At 44.5% G+C, this 16,438-nt stretch overlaps 1 protein-coding gene across 1 annotated transcript in view; it reads right to left on the reverse strand.

Annotated features, from left to right (window-relative positions):
- Positions 1–285: 285 nt before the first annotated feature.
- The window catches only part of ADGRG4 (adhesion G protein-coupled receptor G4), a 102,362-nt gene continuing 86,209 nt past the window's right edge, over positions 286–16,438 (reverse strand). Inside the window, 6 exon segments of the mRNA XM_004773685.2 lie at positions 286–511; positions 2,861–3,028; positions 3,942–4,043; positions 8,984–9,264; positions 11,612–11,690; positions 14,892–15,160. Coding sequence (XP_004773742.1) covers positions 327–511; positions 2,861–3,028; positions 3,942–4,043; positions 8,984–9,264; positions 11,612–11,690; positions 14,892–15,160 — 1,084 coding nt within the window. The 3' untranslated portion in view covers positions 286–326.

The following is a 16,438-nucleotide window of genomic DNA, read 5'->3' on the forward strand; positions in this document are numbered from 1 at the left end:
CTACTTCCCTGTGGGTGTCAAGCCAACTGAATATCCGAAAACTGGGACTGCCTGAAATTATTTCATTCCTAGTGAAGTTAAGGACTCTGATCTTAATTCTTTTCTTTCAGGGTGGGACACTTAGTGTTTTGAAACAAAATCTCCAGTGCTGTGGAAATGTGTCCCCCAATATCCCACGACTATACGCTCAAATCTTACCTAGAAAAAGAAAGAAACAGCTATAACAATGAATAGGAGAATTATTCTGACTTTAATAGCCACGAAACGCTATTTCATTCTGCGCCTTCCAAAATAATACTTAGAATACAAAGTCGAAGCAGATGGTTTCACAAACTCAACATTTTCCCTAATCTGGGGCTAGGGGGAGGTGGGTATCTCTGTTGGGAATTATTCAAGAAATCTTTGTGAGTGGAATTCGTTTTGACTTCCACAGGTAATATTCTTCCCACATAATTGGGCACAACTTTACAACTCAAGGGAGAGAAACAGTAGGGATCTTCATCAAAGTCACCTGCGTTAAAGAAAAAAAGAACATTTTCAGTTGTTGCACTGGGGACTTCGCAGATAGTAGAAGTAACAGACTTTTTTTTTTTTTAACCAAATGAAGGAGTGAATAGAGGAATAGAAAGGAAGTAAAGGTTGTGGGGCTTGTCTTGGGTAGTTCATGTGGACCCAGGGTAAATTCGTTCATCTTGACAGCACTGTTTGGGCAATTACAGAAGGCACGTCTTTACTCCGTGTTCATGGAAATGAAACTGCTGGCTCTGACCATCCGAGGGCCACATCCAGACTGCAGATTTGGAACCTGTGGCCAAGAGGCTAGACTACCTGTCTCACCAGCTGTGTCATGGTCACAACCCCAGGCCCTTGGCTCTCTGGATCTGTTACTTGATACAACACTAAAATGCTGGGCATGTTATTAAAAACAAACCTAAAATTCTAGGTACAGGGGGCTGCCATCCCCCCTGAAGAAAGACATGCACATTTGAGCCATATATTTGATAATGAAACAGTATCCCCCAGGGACAGCAAGAGAGCCAATGCCAATGAACTCTTTTGCAAAAATGGTATTTCCCTATCGGCCTCAACTATTATCTACTAAGCAGCTTCCACAACTTCTTCCCTCTATTATATGCTATGGCTCCCCAGTGCCTCCATATGAGCACCGGAATGTATCTGCAAGTTAGCTGGCCAGAGTAATGAACACTTGGGGGCATGGAAAGAGTCTTTCCATATGCACCAACTTTCCCATACAGAGAAGGAGACTGAGACTGTACACTAGACAATCAGCCTAAACTGGGAAACAATGTTGCCCCACACAGTCCAGAAGCTGGTAGGAACTTTGGAGATTATCTGTCCATCCTAGCCTCCTCACGTTGAAGGTAGAAAGAATGTAGCTCCCACTAAGGGAGAGATGTGCCCAAGGTTACAGAGTTAGTGACAGAGCTGGGAGTTGAACCAAAGCCTTCTGACTCCAAGTTTGGTGCCTTATTATTTTTTAAAGATTTTATTATTTATTATTTTTTTTATTTTTGAAGTCATCTCTATACCCAATGTGGGGCTTGAACTCATGACCCCGCGATCAAGAGTTGCATGTTCTACCAACCGAGCCAGCCAGGTGACTCTTGGTGGCTTTATTTATTTATTTATTTATTTATTTTTTACCCACCATGCTGATTTCAGATTGGCTGCAGACCTTGGAAATAGAACAGCTGTGTGGAGCCAATATAATGAAAAATACAAGCAGCAGTTCCACCAGCACTGAGGTGTAAGAATGGCTACAGCCGGGCCACCAGAGGTGTTCTGTATGTGTGAACTGGAATCAACTTTGGTCCTTAAGTAAGCATCATTGTCCAGGGCAGTACACAAACAGAGGCATCACAACATCAGCTTGAGTTCTCAAGTTCTTGTTCCCTTTGCCTTTCTCTTTACTTTAGGCTTTTAGATCAAACCTTTCCTGGGACGCCTGGGTGGCTCAGTAGGTTAAGGGTCTGCTTTTGGCTCAGGTCATGATCCCAGGGTCCTGGGATTGAGCCCTGCATCAATGGGCAGTCTGCTTCTCCCTCTCTACTTGTGCTCTCTTATGAGCTCTATCTCATAAGAGATAGATATCTCTATCTCAAATAAATAAATATCTTATCTCTATAGATATATCTCTTATCTATATATAATATATAATATCTATATCTATCTATATATCTCTTATCTCTATGGATAAGATATCTATCATAAGAGATAGATATCTCTATCTCAAATAAATAAAATCTCTAAAAAAAGATCAACCCTTTCCTTACATTTTCCCTTCCAATAACCACCTCCACCTCAACAGCTGTCTCTGTACCTAGAAATTTCTCTTCCTATGGAAGAAGCTGAGCAACTAAGAACGTTGTGCTGCTCAGTAGGTGTTCTTGGTGGCGTGCAATGTGCCCCAGCCGGAGAGCCAGGTCACCTGAGTTCTGACCCCAGTTCTGCTGCTGATGGTGAGTAAGCATCTGTAAGACATTTTCCTTTCCCTGCTTAAGGTTCCTCATCTGGAAAATGACATCACTCTGGACATTGTCTAAGGTTTGTTCCTTCTGGCTTTCACAGTCTCTGACCATTGTTTTGAATCACACATGAATTTGTTTTGACTTCTAGTCTCTTCCCTCCCATTTCAGTGGAATAACCTACCAGGTTTGCATGTACCAAGTTCACTAGGTGCTTCTATACACACTTTCTCAGCCAGAAATGAGCCCAGGTATACACGTGCACACGTGCTTTTAGTTTTGAGGAGGAACCAACTCCCAAGACCACATATGTCGCCTCACATTAATTTGATATTTTTGGAATGTAAGAGTAGACAGCATAGTTTTCCCCTCACCATTTGGGAAGCTGATTTCTGAAAGCATGCATTGCGCAGAGCCTAAAGGTTTGAAGGTAGAACTTGTGGTAGTTGACTTGAAGGATGGTGTCAACAATTTGTCTTGGAAGGTTTTCTTCAGTCTCTCTTGTTTATACCCAACTCGTAGCCCGCACCTGCTGTCCCCATCTGAAATGACACCATAAAAGTTAAAACCAAAAAATACATCAAATTCAACACTTAACATGGGCAAATTGCATGATGTATGAATTGTACCTCAATCATCTTGTTAAAAATATGAAGCTCAATGCAGAAAGTATCTGTTCTAGGTACCTCAAGGGGTCCGCTTCTCTATGAAGTTGTGAGAAGGAAATTTATATTGTAATGTATGACACAGCCAGAGCTAATTCACTTACCAAGGATGCCTCCTTTCCTTAGAGTTTGGCACAGAGACCTGTGGGTTACTGACATGCCCAGGATAAAGGAGGGAGATCTCTGTTCCATTTATAAAATCTTCAAGTTCAAGCACTTGCCTTCCCTAAAACAGACTGAGCTTTGCATTGAGGCTGAGAGAAGTTGTCTGAATTGAATGGAAGAGACTCTGATACACAGAAAATCAATTTGCCTGGACTGGAGATAATCTCAGAGACAACGTCGGAGTCCACCACATCTCTAACTGTGTAGGACGGGCCACTGCTCCATTCAGCTAGGATTCTCCCTGCCTCTGCTGCCTCTCTTTGTTCCCTCATCCACTCAACCCGCTATTGGCTACAGGCCAGAAAGCCCCTGTGACCCAGGGCCTGAAACATAGTAGGGCACTAAATCAACATTCTTTTTAATTGAGTTGAGATTGAGGTAACAGTGACGACAAGCAATTCAAGAATCTGGGCCAAAAGAGAAGCTTCACTAAGTTAAAATATGGCTGAATCACATTCTTCACTTGACTTCATTCATCTCAAAACAAAAGTACAAATCAAGTTCATGACATGCAAACAGCCTCCATGTTGCCAGTGCTCTATGAATTCAAGTCAGGAGTCAAGTTAATCAGATCAGTTGTGGGAAACCCGTGAAATTCAAAACCTTACCCAAAGTGGCATCTTACCCGAAGAATTATCCAGTCGTAACCACCCACAACAGAGGTGTATCTGCCACTGCTCCCGCACACTCTCCTTCATCAGGCAGTAAAACACGAAAATGAGGAATCCTATGTCAAAAGAAGAAGGTCAGTCTGTTTCAGCTTCTTTCACCAACAGTCACCAACACCCAGACCCAGATCTACTCTTATCACCATAAACAGTCCTCCTAAGGAACCCCAGAGCCATTATGGCTTTCTGAGCTCATCTTTCTAACTTCCCTGTCAAAAGCAGTGATGGTAAGAAGGTCTGTTTCAAGACTTTCTATCAACCACAGTGTTTCCCCCAGGGCTGCTGTCAATCATAGAGCTCGAGAGAGCAGCCCTGCAAAGGTAGTCCACCTCCAAAATAGTTCTTAATGATCCTTACATCCTGGCATTTGTATCTTTGTGTCATCTCTTTCCACAACATATCAATAGAATATGGCAGAAGTGATGCCATGTCACTTCCAAGAAAAGCTTATAAAAGACATTGTGGCTTCTATCTCTGATTACTCCCTCCAAAGGAACCTAAGTTTTGTAGTGTGAGGACATTCTACAGCCCTGTGGAGAGGCCCACATGGTGAGGAAGTGAGGCTTCCAGTCCCCAGTCATATGAGTGAGGCTTCCTAGAAGCAGATTTTCCAGAACCAGTCAAATTTCCACATGACTACATCCTTGGCTGACAGCTTGACTGCAATTTCCTAAGAGTCCCCAAGCCACGGGCACCTGGGTGACACAGTTGGTTAAGTGCTCAACTCTTGATCTCAGCTCAGGTCTTGATCTCAGAGTCATGAGATTAAGCTCTGCTGGAACCCACTTAAAAAAAAAAAAAAAAAAAAAGAGTCCCTGAGCCAGAACTACCCAGCTAAGCTGCTCCTAAATTCCCAACCCAGTAACCGGGTATGGTAATATGTGCTGTTGTTTTAGGCTGCTAAACTTTGGGAGTAATTTGTTACATGGCAATAGATAACTAATACACACACTCTTTGGCACAGTTACACCACGTAGAAGCCATAAATTTGGTGTCCTCATTTTCCACTGCCAGTCCTGATTTTGTCCTGAAAGTGGGATCGAGAGGGGTTGAGGGCATCCATCAGCAGCCCTGGCCATTTCTCATCCCCTCTCTCTAAAATACCGCCTTGGGAGAAAAAAAGTAGGACTTGAGATTTTCCTGATGGTAAATGCTCTGAAGGGCAAATTGGATCTCCTATAGTCTGGGTGTGGAATTGGCAGAAATATCTCCCATTAACAAAGCCTTTCCAGGTGCCTCAAACTGAAACTCATCTTTCCCACCTCTGAGGTCCCATAGCATTGTTTCTTCTATGAGTTGCTATATGTGGCCACAGTCTCCCTGTATTGCCCATCTCCTCACCCAGCTGTAAAGACTTTTCATCCTTATATTACTTCTCTCTTTGCCTCCAGTACTATGTGGCAGCTCAACAGATGTTTGTTGACTTGAACTCCAAGGCACTCGAGACACAAACTCTCAGTTTCTGCAGCCTTCGTATTATGTTCTCTGGCCTCAAAATCTTTCTTTTGACCCAAGTGCAGTTTGCAACCCTTTGTTCTCTATATAAGGTTCAGCTTGCCTCCTCACTGGTCAGTTGTGCTGAAGTAACTGATTAATAATGGGTTGGAGTGGTCCTAACTCATTGCAAGTTGAGCATGAGTCAATAGTAAATGTCCCCAAAGCTCACTTCAGCTAGGGCATCAGTGGAAGTCAAGAATGTTGGTTGAGGCAGGTAAGAATATTCCGCCATCCTGACCCAGCTTGGCCCTTTCTCCCTACCAGTACAATATTCAGGTTGGGAGACTTCATTTTGAAATGATGACGACAAATCAAAGTATTCAAGAATAGAGAAGACTTGGAGTGGGAACACGGGGTGGGGAGAGATGGTAGCTATAGCTACAGACGTAGAAGGGCTGGTATGAAGAGGACAAACTAGGTAATCGAAGCTAGTGTTTACTAAGTAATGATTATGTCATAGGCATTGTGCTGCTAGTGTCATTTTTCTAGTTGAGAGATCTCAGAGTTCTGGAAATCTAGTAAATCTGACCGACTCACGAGGCTAATATTGAAATGGCAGCCTCAAGACCAAACGCAGGAAGTCTGGTTGCAGAGCCCAAGGTCTTAACCACTGCACTGCACATTCTACCCTCAGAAAAGGGGGACCTGGATAAGATGCAGAGCAGATTGGAAGCTACAGCGGTAATCATACTACAATATATCAGTGTATCAAATCAACATGTTGTACCCCTTAAATTTACACTATGTTAAATGTCAAATATCTTTCCATTAGACAAAGAGAGAAACTGAATGCTCTGCTTTACAGAACAGTGAGCTCTCCGTATCTGGAAAGTTCCAGGTAGAGGTACGTGACTTTCTGTCACTCCAGGGGAAGTTGGATTGGGAGGACCTTGGGTCCCCAGCCCCATCCCTGAGACTCTCTGATTCCAGGTGGGAGGTAACAGTCTGGAGGCTAAATGGGATGACCTGTCTCACTCACTCCCCTGAGGGCTTTATCTCTGTGTAACCGAGTCGAGCAGCGCTCACTCCTTCCGAGCAGCAGCCACCTGGAAGGGGGTGCAGCAACCTGGTGAGAGCAAACCCCAGTCTCGGAGCATGTAAAACTCCTCCAGCTTCAGCAGGAACAAGGGGCAACAGAGACCACAAGCACGTATTACCATGCTGATTTCCTGCATGGAGTTTAGTTTGTTCTCAGACTTAAAGGTTATTATATGAATTCCAATGAGCTGCCTCCCAGCTCTCCCTCTCTGCCTGTCAGCCTTCCCTTTTCCTTCCAATAACAGATTGATCTGCTTACTCACTAGCACACAGGCGTGAGGGAAGATATCCGGTTTTTGTCACCTGCCTTTTTATTTGTGCAACCCTTCTTCAGAAATGGCTCACTGTGCACATTTTTCACACCTGACCACAGGGCAACCCCCTTCAGCCAGAACTGCAAACTTGCCACCTGTCGTTTAAATGGCTCATTCGTTCACTTGTTCCGTTGCAGGCTTGCTCAGAGGGCGCATGCGCGTGCGTGCGTGTGTGCGTGTATGTGTGTGCGTGTGTGTGCGTGCGTGTGGTAACTTTAGCTTGAAACTCAGGACGCTGCAAACCCACCCTCTGGAGGAGGGCACCTTCTATCTTGTAAGGCAGGACTAGGAGAACCAGAAACGCTTGGTGCTTGGTTGCCATAAAACGTATCTGACAGACAGACAACTGGGCTCTGTCCATGCGGGATCTGTGGGACTTTGGGTTTAGTCCTCAGGAGATCCCCCACTGGATTCTGCTTTGAAGCCACGGAGGCTTTCTGCTTAGAAACCACTTTCCCTTTCTACCTCAGGAATGGAGCCCTTGCTTTGGTTTTAGTCTTGGGTTTTGCTCCAAACTGACTAGACTTCCTCCTCCCTTTGTAAGCCTTAAACTGCTTTGCTCTCTTGTTCTTTCCAGCAGCTTCCCCGTTAGCCCCTCTTGGCATAGGGTGAGTGTGTTTCTCGTCAGAATTAGTGAGCAGACATACTGCTGAGGAAGAAATCTGCCCCAGGGATGTGGTTCCTAATCCACTCCTGCATATGTTCTATACCCAGGCTTTCTGTGCCTTTTTACATTCCAATCGGAACATGCTTGGAAGAATCTGGTGGAACAGAAATTTCGGCTGATACACTTCATTGCTCTAAAATGAGATGGTTTCTTGAATCGAAAGACATGAGAGCAAATGTTGTGCCTTATTCTAGATTGCCACTCCATCTCCCTGCAAATGCCTGCCATAGAGTAACTACACACCAAGTCATACTTCCCAAGGTTCTGCAAGGGTTAATAATGATACGACAAAGTGCTCTGAGGCTTAAAAAAAAAAAGTTTGGTTAAAACAAATCTTTTTTTTTTTTTTCGAGCAGAAGATCTCAGAACTTTCACCATGATAATATAGATGGTGCCATTTTAAGAATGGGGGAATATAGTTTGCTGCATTTCCTGAAATTCTTTGACCATGGAACTCTTCTATTGCTGGAACATCTTATGGACTACCAATGGCCTGGAGTCTGGTAAAGGGGTTCAGTGAGTGGATAAGTAGTTTGGAGCACTCAGGGAGACCCTCATTCAATGCACTGCCCAAGCTCCTCCCAGCTGCCCTAGTAGTTTAAATGAACTGGGCCAAATTTGAGGACAAGAAGAGCATGGAGCAGAGTCCAACACTCCCAGGAAATCATTCTGCATGCCTCTTCCCCTGAAGATTTGTAACAGGCAAAGTCAGGTTAAAATGAACATAACAGTGAGTCAGAGGTGTATTAACCAGACCCCTCACTCTTACTGCTCGTGACGTCTTTGGCCTACCACGCAATCACCTACCACATCACTATCATTTCCTTCTTTCAGCAGAAAATGGGAATAAAATTAAAGAGCTATAGAGGCATTAGCTTACGATCATCTAATTCAACCAGCTGTGGCGACTTGTTCAAGGTCAGTTTGGAGCAAAACCCAAGACTAGAACCTTGGCCTCTTGCCTTGACCCACGGCTCTTTGCTCTTCATCTTCATTCCTTTAATTTCCTAACCTGGCTCCTTCCCACCATATTTGGATGTCTGATGTAGCCAGAGTCTAGGGGGTCAACAGTTTAATGTGTCTGCTGTTCAGTGATTATTGTGTTCGATGGGATCGTGTGCTTCAGAATATCAACACAAGTGTGGACCCAAACACTTACGAGAACCATGTGGTTTTGGTATGCAGTGTTCAGTATTCTACAGTATTCAGAGAATACTGGGAATACTGTAGAAAGTATCACCAGCCAGTGTTTGATATAAACATTGCCAACTAGCTGGAGTTGAGTTGGCTCTCTGGGCTCTTGTCTATATCCCCAAGTAAGAGTGAGCTCATTTCATGACGTCCGAACATCTGGGTAATGTTTCCAATGACTGTCTATCACTTGATCGATACCAGAAGCCTCTTGGAGTATCTTTTCCAAAGCAGCAAAGCTTTGGTGGGGAGCTCTGGCTAGCCACGGAAAGGACAAAGAAGAAGAAGTTACCTTGCAACGTGTTGAAAATGGCAAAAAGATACAAAAACAAAATCCTTACAGGTCCCCAGGCAAAAAAAGCAAACCCCCAGGTGAGGCCAAGTAAGAATGTCAGGCTCATTGTGCCTTTGAGGTCATGCAGGATCGTCTGCCGCCGAGTCTTCCGGCTTTGGGAGTTCATGGAATTCAGCTGAACGAGGACAGTGCAGAACATGGAGAGATTCAGTAGAAATATGAGGCAAAAATAAGCCACAACTGAGGTGTAAAAGATAGAATCGTCTTTAATCCAACAACTGTAAGAGACAAGGAAGAGAAGACCATTGTGAGGCAGAGAAACACACATGTGTACTTTTCAATGAGACTCTGAAGATCACCTTGTCAGCTTTAGTTCACCTGAGAGCATCTGCACTAGAGAGAGGGACTGCCTTGACAAGAGTTCACGCACGCTCACTGGGGGCAGGTTGGGGCTCAAACCCCAATCTCCTGAGCCCCAGTCCAGGGTTCTTTCCAGTGCCAGAAATCCTAGAGGATATGCAGGCACTTCTCAGTCCAATTCCCTGGGAGGCTTTTTTGTTCCTCAACAGCAGAAAAACAAGTGATGTATTTTCCTCCAAAATGGCTCTTCCCAGCCCCCCACCCCATCCCACCCCACCACCTTACACCTGAGCTTTTGTTTGCAGGATGAATTCTGTTTTGCATGATAAATATCACAGTAAAAGGACACGAGCAATGACTGGCTTTCCTGAATGCTATGTCAAACAATGAAGAGATCATCAGTGTTAATGATGTATATTTTAAACCTCCCTCCACATCCTCGGGTTTGGACGACAAAAGGCAACCCTGGCCACTGGACTCTTAATGGCTCTACCATTTCTATTAAAGAAGAAATAAGTGATGATTCCTATGAATAAATATCTCATCTGATACATTTCCCATGACTAGAGGCATTACCTCTGAGTTTTGAACAGGGACAAGGTTGCCAATTGAACTCTGTGTCAACTTAGCTGAGACCTCTTGTTTAGAACCAGGAAAATCCGTTGCCATCGTACTGTTCACACTGGTGTGGATACGTTCATATGTGTGAGTTTGCGTGTGTTTGTGCACACGTTGGGAGGGAGTGAGGGAAAAAAAGCGTTGAATTTCCCTAATAAAGTTTAATATTTAGGGTTCCCTGAATATCATCTTCAGCCTTAACGGAGGCTATAGAAAACATTTTAAAAAGGGACAGTGCTGGTGTATGTTTGGTTAGAGAATTATCCCTAAAACATATTGTTAAGTATGGAACAGTGTATATCTACCATTTGGATAACAGAGTGTCCAAGAGAATATCTATACATATCTGATTGTTGGTAATAATAGTTGCATCAAGGAAAAGAGACAGTGTGGCTGGGGGTTGGGAAAAGGGCTTACTTTTCATCCTCTACCCGTTTGTGTGTTTGAATTTTGTACCATGTGCATGTATTACTTCTTCAAAATATAATTACCAAAGGAAAAAAAAAAGCTCTTAGAGCACTCTGCCTCTTACTAACCAATTCACATATGAAAGGGCTCTTTTCAGGAGGAGTGGAGTTGGTTTTGTTCTGGTTTTGTTTTTGCTTTTGATCTTTGAAGAAGAATCACCAATATGTAGGCACTGGGGGCCCTTTATGCCACGGAACAGCGAGGAGCAAGGCCAGAGGAGAAGGAAAGGAAGAGAAAAGAGAGAGAAAGGAAGGATAATAAGAAATCATATAATTAGAAAGCACCTGCTGGCAGGTGGAACTCAACACAAAAGATGGAGGCGTCTGGGGGGGTGAGACCTCCCACATTTCATTGCAGTCCGATGAGAGAGGAAATCTGTAGTTAAAAAAACCAGCTTGAGAGGCAACAATAAAGAGAATGGATCTGGGTAAGTAAAAAACAATCAGAAGCATGAAAGGAAAGCACGCTATCTAAAGGGCTACATAATAACTGGCTATGCACCTATAAAAGAAGGTTCTGGAAAGATAAAGAAGAAACAAAAGAAGAAAACAAAAGATGGCAAACACAGCATAATGTATAAACTTGTCCAAACACTAAGTTGTACACCAGAAGCTAATGTAACATTGTGTGTCAACTGTACTCAAATAAAAGTAAAATAAAATATTTTTAAAAATTAAAAGAAGAGAGGAAAACAAGGCTGAGCCAATTTACAAAGGAAGGTAGTGGAGTCTTTCGGGGAGACTGTTGTTGATGGTGGAAAATGTCTCCCAACCGTCTCCCTATTCCTTACAGTGCTCACTACAACTCCTCCCGGGTTCTGTGAGCTTTCTAATTGTAATCACGGCCCGTTATGTAGAACATGTGGAACAGGCCATATGCTGAACATTTTATATATGTGATGTCATTTTAATTACACACTACATGGACAGCAAACATTATTGTCCCCCATTTTCCAGTGGAGGAAATGGAAGGAAGAGGTAAAGTAAGTTGCCCAAGGTCACACAGAGCCAGTCACCTAATCGTTATATGAGTTTGACTGTGACTGTGTTTAAGCCAAAAAAGGCTGAGGCTGAGTGTCCCCCCCCACCCCGAGCCAATGTCAAGACCAAGCCACAGGTCAGAAACACTCCCCGCCCCTGAGACCCTGATCACATCATCACCTGAGATGCTGGTACTTACAATGGAGTCGTTGAGCTCAGAGATCCATACAGATCTTTTTTCACACATAATGTTATCGCCACCATGATCCCCGGGATTCCTAGAGGGGGAAGCAAGCCAAAGGCATCCCATTAGGAAGTGGGAGAAGTCCTGATCATTGACGGTGAGCCCTGATACACCAAGACACTGTTTAATTGAGCCACAGATGTGCGGGCATCAAAATACCATTGTTTGCAAAATGTTTGTGAATTTTCCCAAGTTAAACATTTCTAGGAGTGCTCCAATCTGCTAAACTAAACAGCATGCCAAAGGCTCCAATACAACGCCCACTGGTTATTAAAAATAGCTCAAGTGCCAAAAAATCAACTTGGCAATAGAAGTATCTAGTTCATCGTAAGAAAGGTTCGCATCAAGCATTTCTTCCCAGATGATGGGCTGCCAATTCTTTTCTCCTTTTCGATAAAGCCCCTTAGTTCCCAGGATCTTTTTGTCTAGGTCACCTTGGAGGAAGGGCAGAGACAATCAGCTGCAGCCTTCAGTGCTTTCTGACAGGGGGGCTGTTTCCACACTCGTTACTAGTTTGACATTTTGACTAGATCGACCAGTTAACGACCAGTCAGTTCAGCCAGACTATAATAAAGCAATCAGTTCCGTCAAAGTGGTCAAACGTGATGTGAGTGTAGACACAGGATTTAAAAATCCAATTGTGTGTACATTTGCAAAACTTACATGATTTCTTCATTTCTAACAATGTATTTGTCCTCAACTAAGAGCATTATACCTGCACATGGTTTAGGGATTTCGTAAGATGCTTTGCAAGGCTGTTCTGAATCCCAGAGTGCCAAGCATCTTGAAAAATCCTCCACTGTCCTGTTCTGTGAGAGACAGGACAGTCCCACCTGATCTGTATATCACACAGTTAGCACAGTGCCTGGCGTCATGTAGATATTTACAAAAGTACCTGTTGAAAAAACAAACAAACAAACAAAACAAAACTGGGACAGACCCATAAATAGAAAGAACAAACTAAGGGTTGCCGGAGGAGAGAGGTTGGGGGTGGGCAACACAGGTGAAGGGGAGCGGGAGGGTGGGCTTCCAGTCATGGAATGAGTAAGTCACAGGGATGGAAGGCACAGCCTAGGGAATGTCTCGAATGGTATCTGGAATGGCGCTGTATGGGGACAGATTGCAGGGAGCATGGCAGAACGTGTAGACTTGTCCAGTCACGATGTCGCACACCTGAAACTCATGTAACATTGAGTGTTAAAAAAGGTTTTTTTAATCTGTTGGAAGCCAGAAAGGGGGGATGGAGGGAAGCCTCACATCTACAGTGTGAGTTGTGAGGTGGTCCCCAAGCTGTGTTTACCCTTTGGTAATGAACAGATCAATCCATAACTGGTTACTGCACAAAAAGATCCCCTACTGGTTATTAAAGAAAAAATGAGGACCGATCAACTGCCTTGGACAGGGATTTAAATGCAGGAGTAAAAACTTTTCAACAGGTTGCTTTGGCATTAAGAAGACAGAACTTCAAACATAAGAAGATTGCATTTGTTTAAGATTTAAATGCTCCGAAAGTCCCCTTAGCGGGACAGCTCTGCAGTGGCTCCCTGGTGACCTTACAGGTACCCAATGGGCAGAGCAGGCAAAGTCTGGACTAGCAGGGGACCTGAGCTTGGGCAGAAAGCCCGTGAGCCCGCACAAGTTGGAAGAGACTCCAGGTGTGTGAGGAGGTGCCGAGGCTGTCCCCTACTCGCCTCTCCATCTCCTCCAGAGGCTGTCGTGAGGCAGTTTCTTGTGCCTCCCAGGTTCGGGGAAGGTGTGGGGCTTTGCACCCCGCCCCCTCAGCACAGAGCTGCAGAATAGAAAAGTGCAGAGCTCCAGCTCATAACTGGCTCTTTGGCTACAGGGAATCCCTCAACTCATGTGGCAGCCATCTGCTCCCTTTTGTTTTGGTGTCACTCTTTTATAGTGTGGGGGACAAGGACCTGGGAGCTGGCGCCTTTAGCTACTCTTCCGTTAGCTGGATAAGAAAGCCATCAGCTGAATCTGAAAGCAGCTTGTTACATCTGGACTGGTCCAGGCGGTCGGGCCTTGGCCTTGACTTTGGCTTGGGTGTGTCCTTGACACTCCCTAGGTTTATCCCACCTCCAGGTTCCAAGTCTTCGCCTTCGCTGCTGCTCCTTGCACCCCGGAAAGTGTGTGTGGAACGAGATCAAGAGAAAAAAGCGAGCCTTGGGGAACCCCGCCACCGGAGGAGCGAGTGAAGGAGGGGACTGAGACGGAAACCACAGATGAGAGATGACAAGGGGGAAGGAAAGCCAGGACCGAGTGTGATTTCCAGCCCCTTTACAGTGTGGGTTATCTGCTTTGGGGATTATTCATGAAGCCTCTTCTGCAAGGTTTTTCAATCTCCTGGTTGACTTGAGATGAGGGCTGCCAGGCACCGGAGTGTGCTGACTGCTTTGGGCTCCGTGTTTCTGATGGATTGCAAAGTGTGCTAAAACAACTTTAGATTATGCTCTGCTTAGTATTTGCCTGTCTCTGCTCCCCACATTAGCATGGATAATAGCACTGACTGTGTATCCTGTGAAAGCATGTGCTATGTTAATGAACTCATTAAAAGGATGAGGAGCTAATTGGGAAGCTATTGTCTTTACAAAGGCAGTGGAAGATAAAATCTATCTTCGCATGGATCCTGTGTCCCACTTCACATACGCCTCCTGTGTCTCCAACACATACTCTGAACTCAATATCTATTTTGAACAGGCAAAGGGGGGTCAGGAACTGAGCTGACTGTGTCAGAAATACAGGACAGCAAACCAATGAAGAAACATTTAAATTAGGGAATTGTCATGCTGGGTTCCCTTCCTGGCTTCTTCTATCGGGGAACAGCCACAATGACCACCATGGGGTGTAGTGGGAATCAGGGCGTGTTTGACCCAGCACCCCTCCGCACATTCCAAGCCCTTTCCCTGTCCCGTCAACAATATGGCTGCATCATAGAGGTTATGTGTCCAAACTATGGAGCCAAATCTCTGGTTCAAATCCCAGTTCTGCCGCATACCAGCTGTGTACACTGGTGAATTACCTAACCTCTCTGCACCTCAGTGTCCTCACCATGAGATGGGAATAATGATGAAATCCTTCTCTTGGAAGTATTGTGAATGCTGAATAAGGATGCAGCATCCTTACTGATGACAATAACAGAATTTGGTCCTGAATACTGTGTCTCAGGAAGCCGGAATTAGAAATAAACACAGGCCTAAAATAGAGACATCAGACAAGCAGATATCCTTACCCCAACCAACGAGACAAAATTTAAGGATATAATTGGGGACATATATGTTGAAGACTCTGACGAGAGACAAGTACATGTGGACCCCCTCTAGGCCCATCCAAGTCAAAGAGACGAGCAGGAAGTAATGGAGGGCCACTGCAGCTGTGACACAGAGTCCGGCTTTCTGAAATGATGAGGACCAGGAATTGACCAGAAACGTCAGGTTTAACATCAGTAGTGCCATGCACAGGTTGATCAGGATTTTGGAAGGATGATCTTTTCGGAGTTTGCTAAAAGAAAAGGCACAGTGTTTGGTTAGGGAGGGTCTCTGGTTTTAATGAAGCATTGCCACATCTTATCTGCCTGAGAAGGGAAAGAATAAAAGAAGCGCCTGGGGACACCTGCGTGCCTCGGTCGGTTCAAGTTAAGCAGCCAACTGTGGATTTCAGCTGAGCTGGTGATCTTGGGGTCATGAGATTGAGCCGTGCATCAGGCTCTGCACACAGGAGTCTGCTTGAGATTCTCTCTCCCTCTGCACCCCCCCTTTCTCTGTCTTTAAAATAAATAAATCTTTTTTTAAAAAATCAAAGAAAAGTAGTATCTATTAAAATTAACTTGCTCACAGACTCCTGGGTGGCTCAGTGTGTTAAGTGTCTGCCTCCGGCTGGGGTCATAATCCCAGGGTCCTGGAATCAAGTCCTGTATTGGGCTCCCTGCTGCACGGGGAGCCTGCTTCTCTCTCTGCCTCTGCCCCTGCTTGTGCTCTCTCTCGCTCTCTGTCTGACAAACAAATAAATAAAATCTTTAAAAAAACTAACTTACTCATTTTACCTTACATGTAATGGATTTTTCGAGCTCCCCACCCTTTTTCCAGGTAGAGTCAAAGTATCCTAAATACCGTGACCTTCACTAACAGTAATAATAGTAGCCTCTCTGAGCTAAGCAGCACCCTTTTTTCTTTTTCCTTTTCTTTTTGTCTTTTGGGGAGAAGGAAGGAAGGAGTTTCCTGGATACCACCATTGTGTTATTATGCCTTCAGCAGACTTGGGGCTGGATCCACTTGTTGTTTCTTCTGTTGTTGATTTTAGTCCTTCTGACAGGTGTGAGGTAATAATCTCACTGTAGTTTTGATTAGCAGTTCCCTGATGCTGAGGGATGTCGAGCATCTTTTCAGATGTCTGTTGGTTCCCTGGATGTCTTCTTCGGAGAAATGTCTGTTCATGTCTTCTGCCCATTTTTTAAAAAATATTTTATTTATTTATTTGACAGAGAAAGAGAGAGATCACAAGCAGGCAGAGAGGCAGGCAGAGGGAGAGGGGGAAGCAGGCTCCCTGCTGAGCAGAGAGCCAAATGTGGGGCTCGATCCCGGGACCCTGAGACCATAACCCAAGCCGAAGGCAGAGGCTTCAACCCACTGAACCACCCAGGTGCCCCTCTTCTGCCCATTTTTAACTGGATTACTGTTTTTTGGGGGGTGTTGAGTTTTATCACTTTTTGTATATATTTTTAAACTGTTGAATTGTTTTAAAAGTTTATTTCTTTTTTTTAAAGTAATCTCTATTCCCAAC

The sequence above is a fragment of the Mustela putorius genome, unplaced genomic scaffold, assembly GCF_011764305.1.
Source record: "Mustela putorius furo isolate JIRA1106 unplaced genomic scaffold, ASM1176430v1.1 tig00003899_pilon_pilon_pilon, whole genome shotgun sequence".
NCBI classification, from domain to species: Eukaryota; Metazoa; Chordata; class Mammalia; order Carnivora; family Mustelidae; genus Mustela; species Mustela putorius.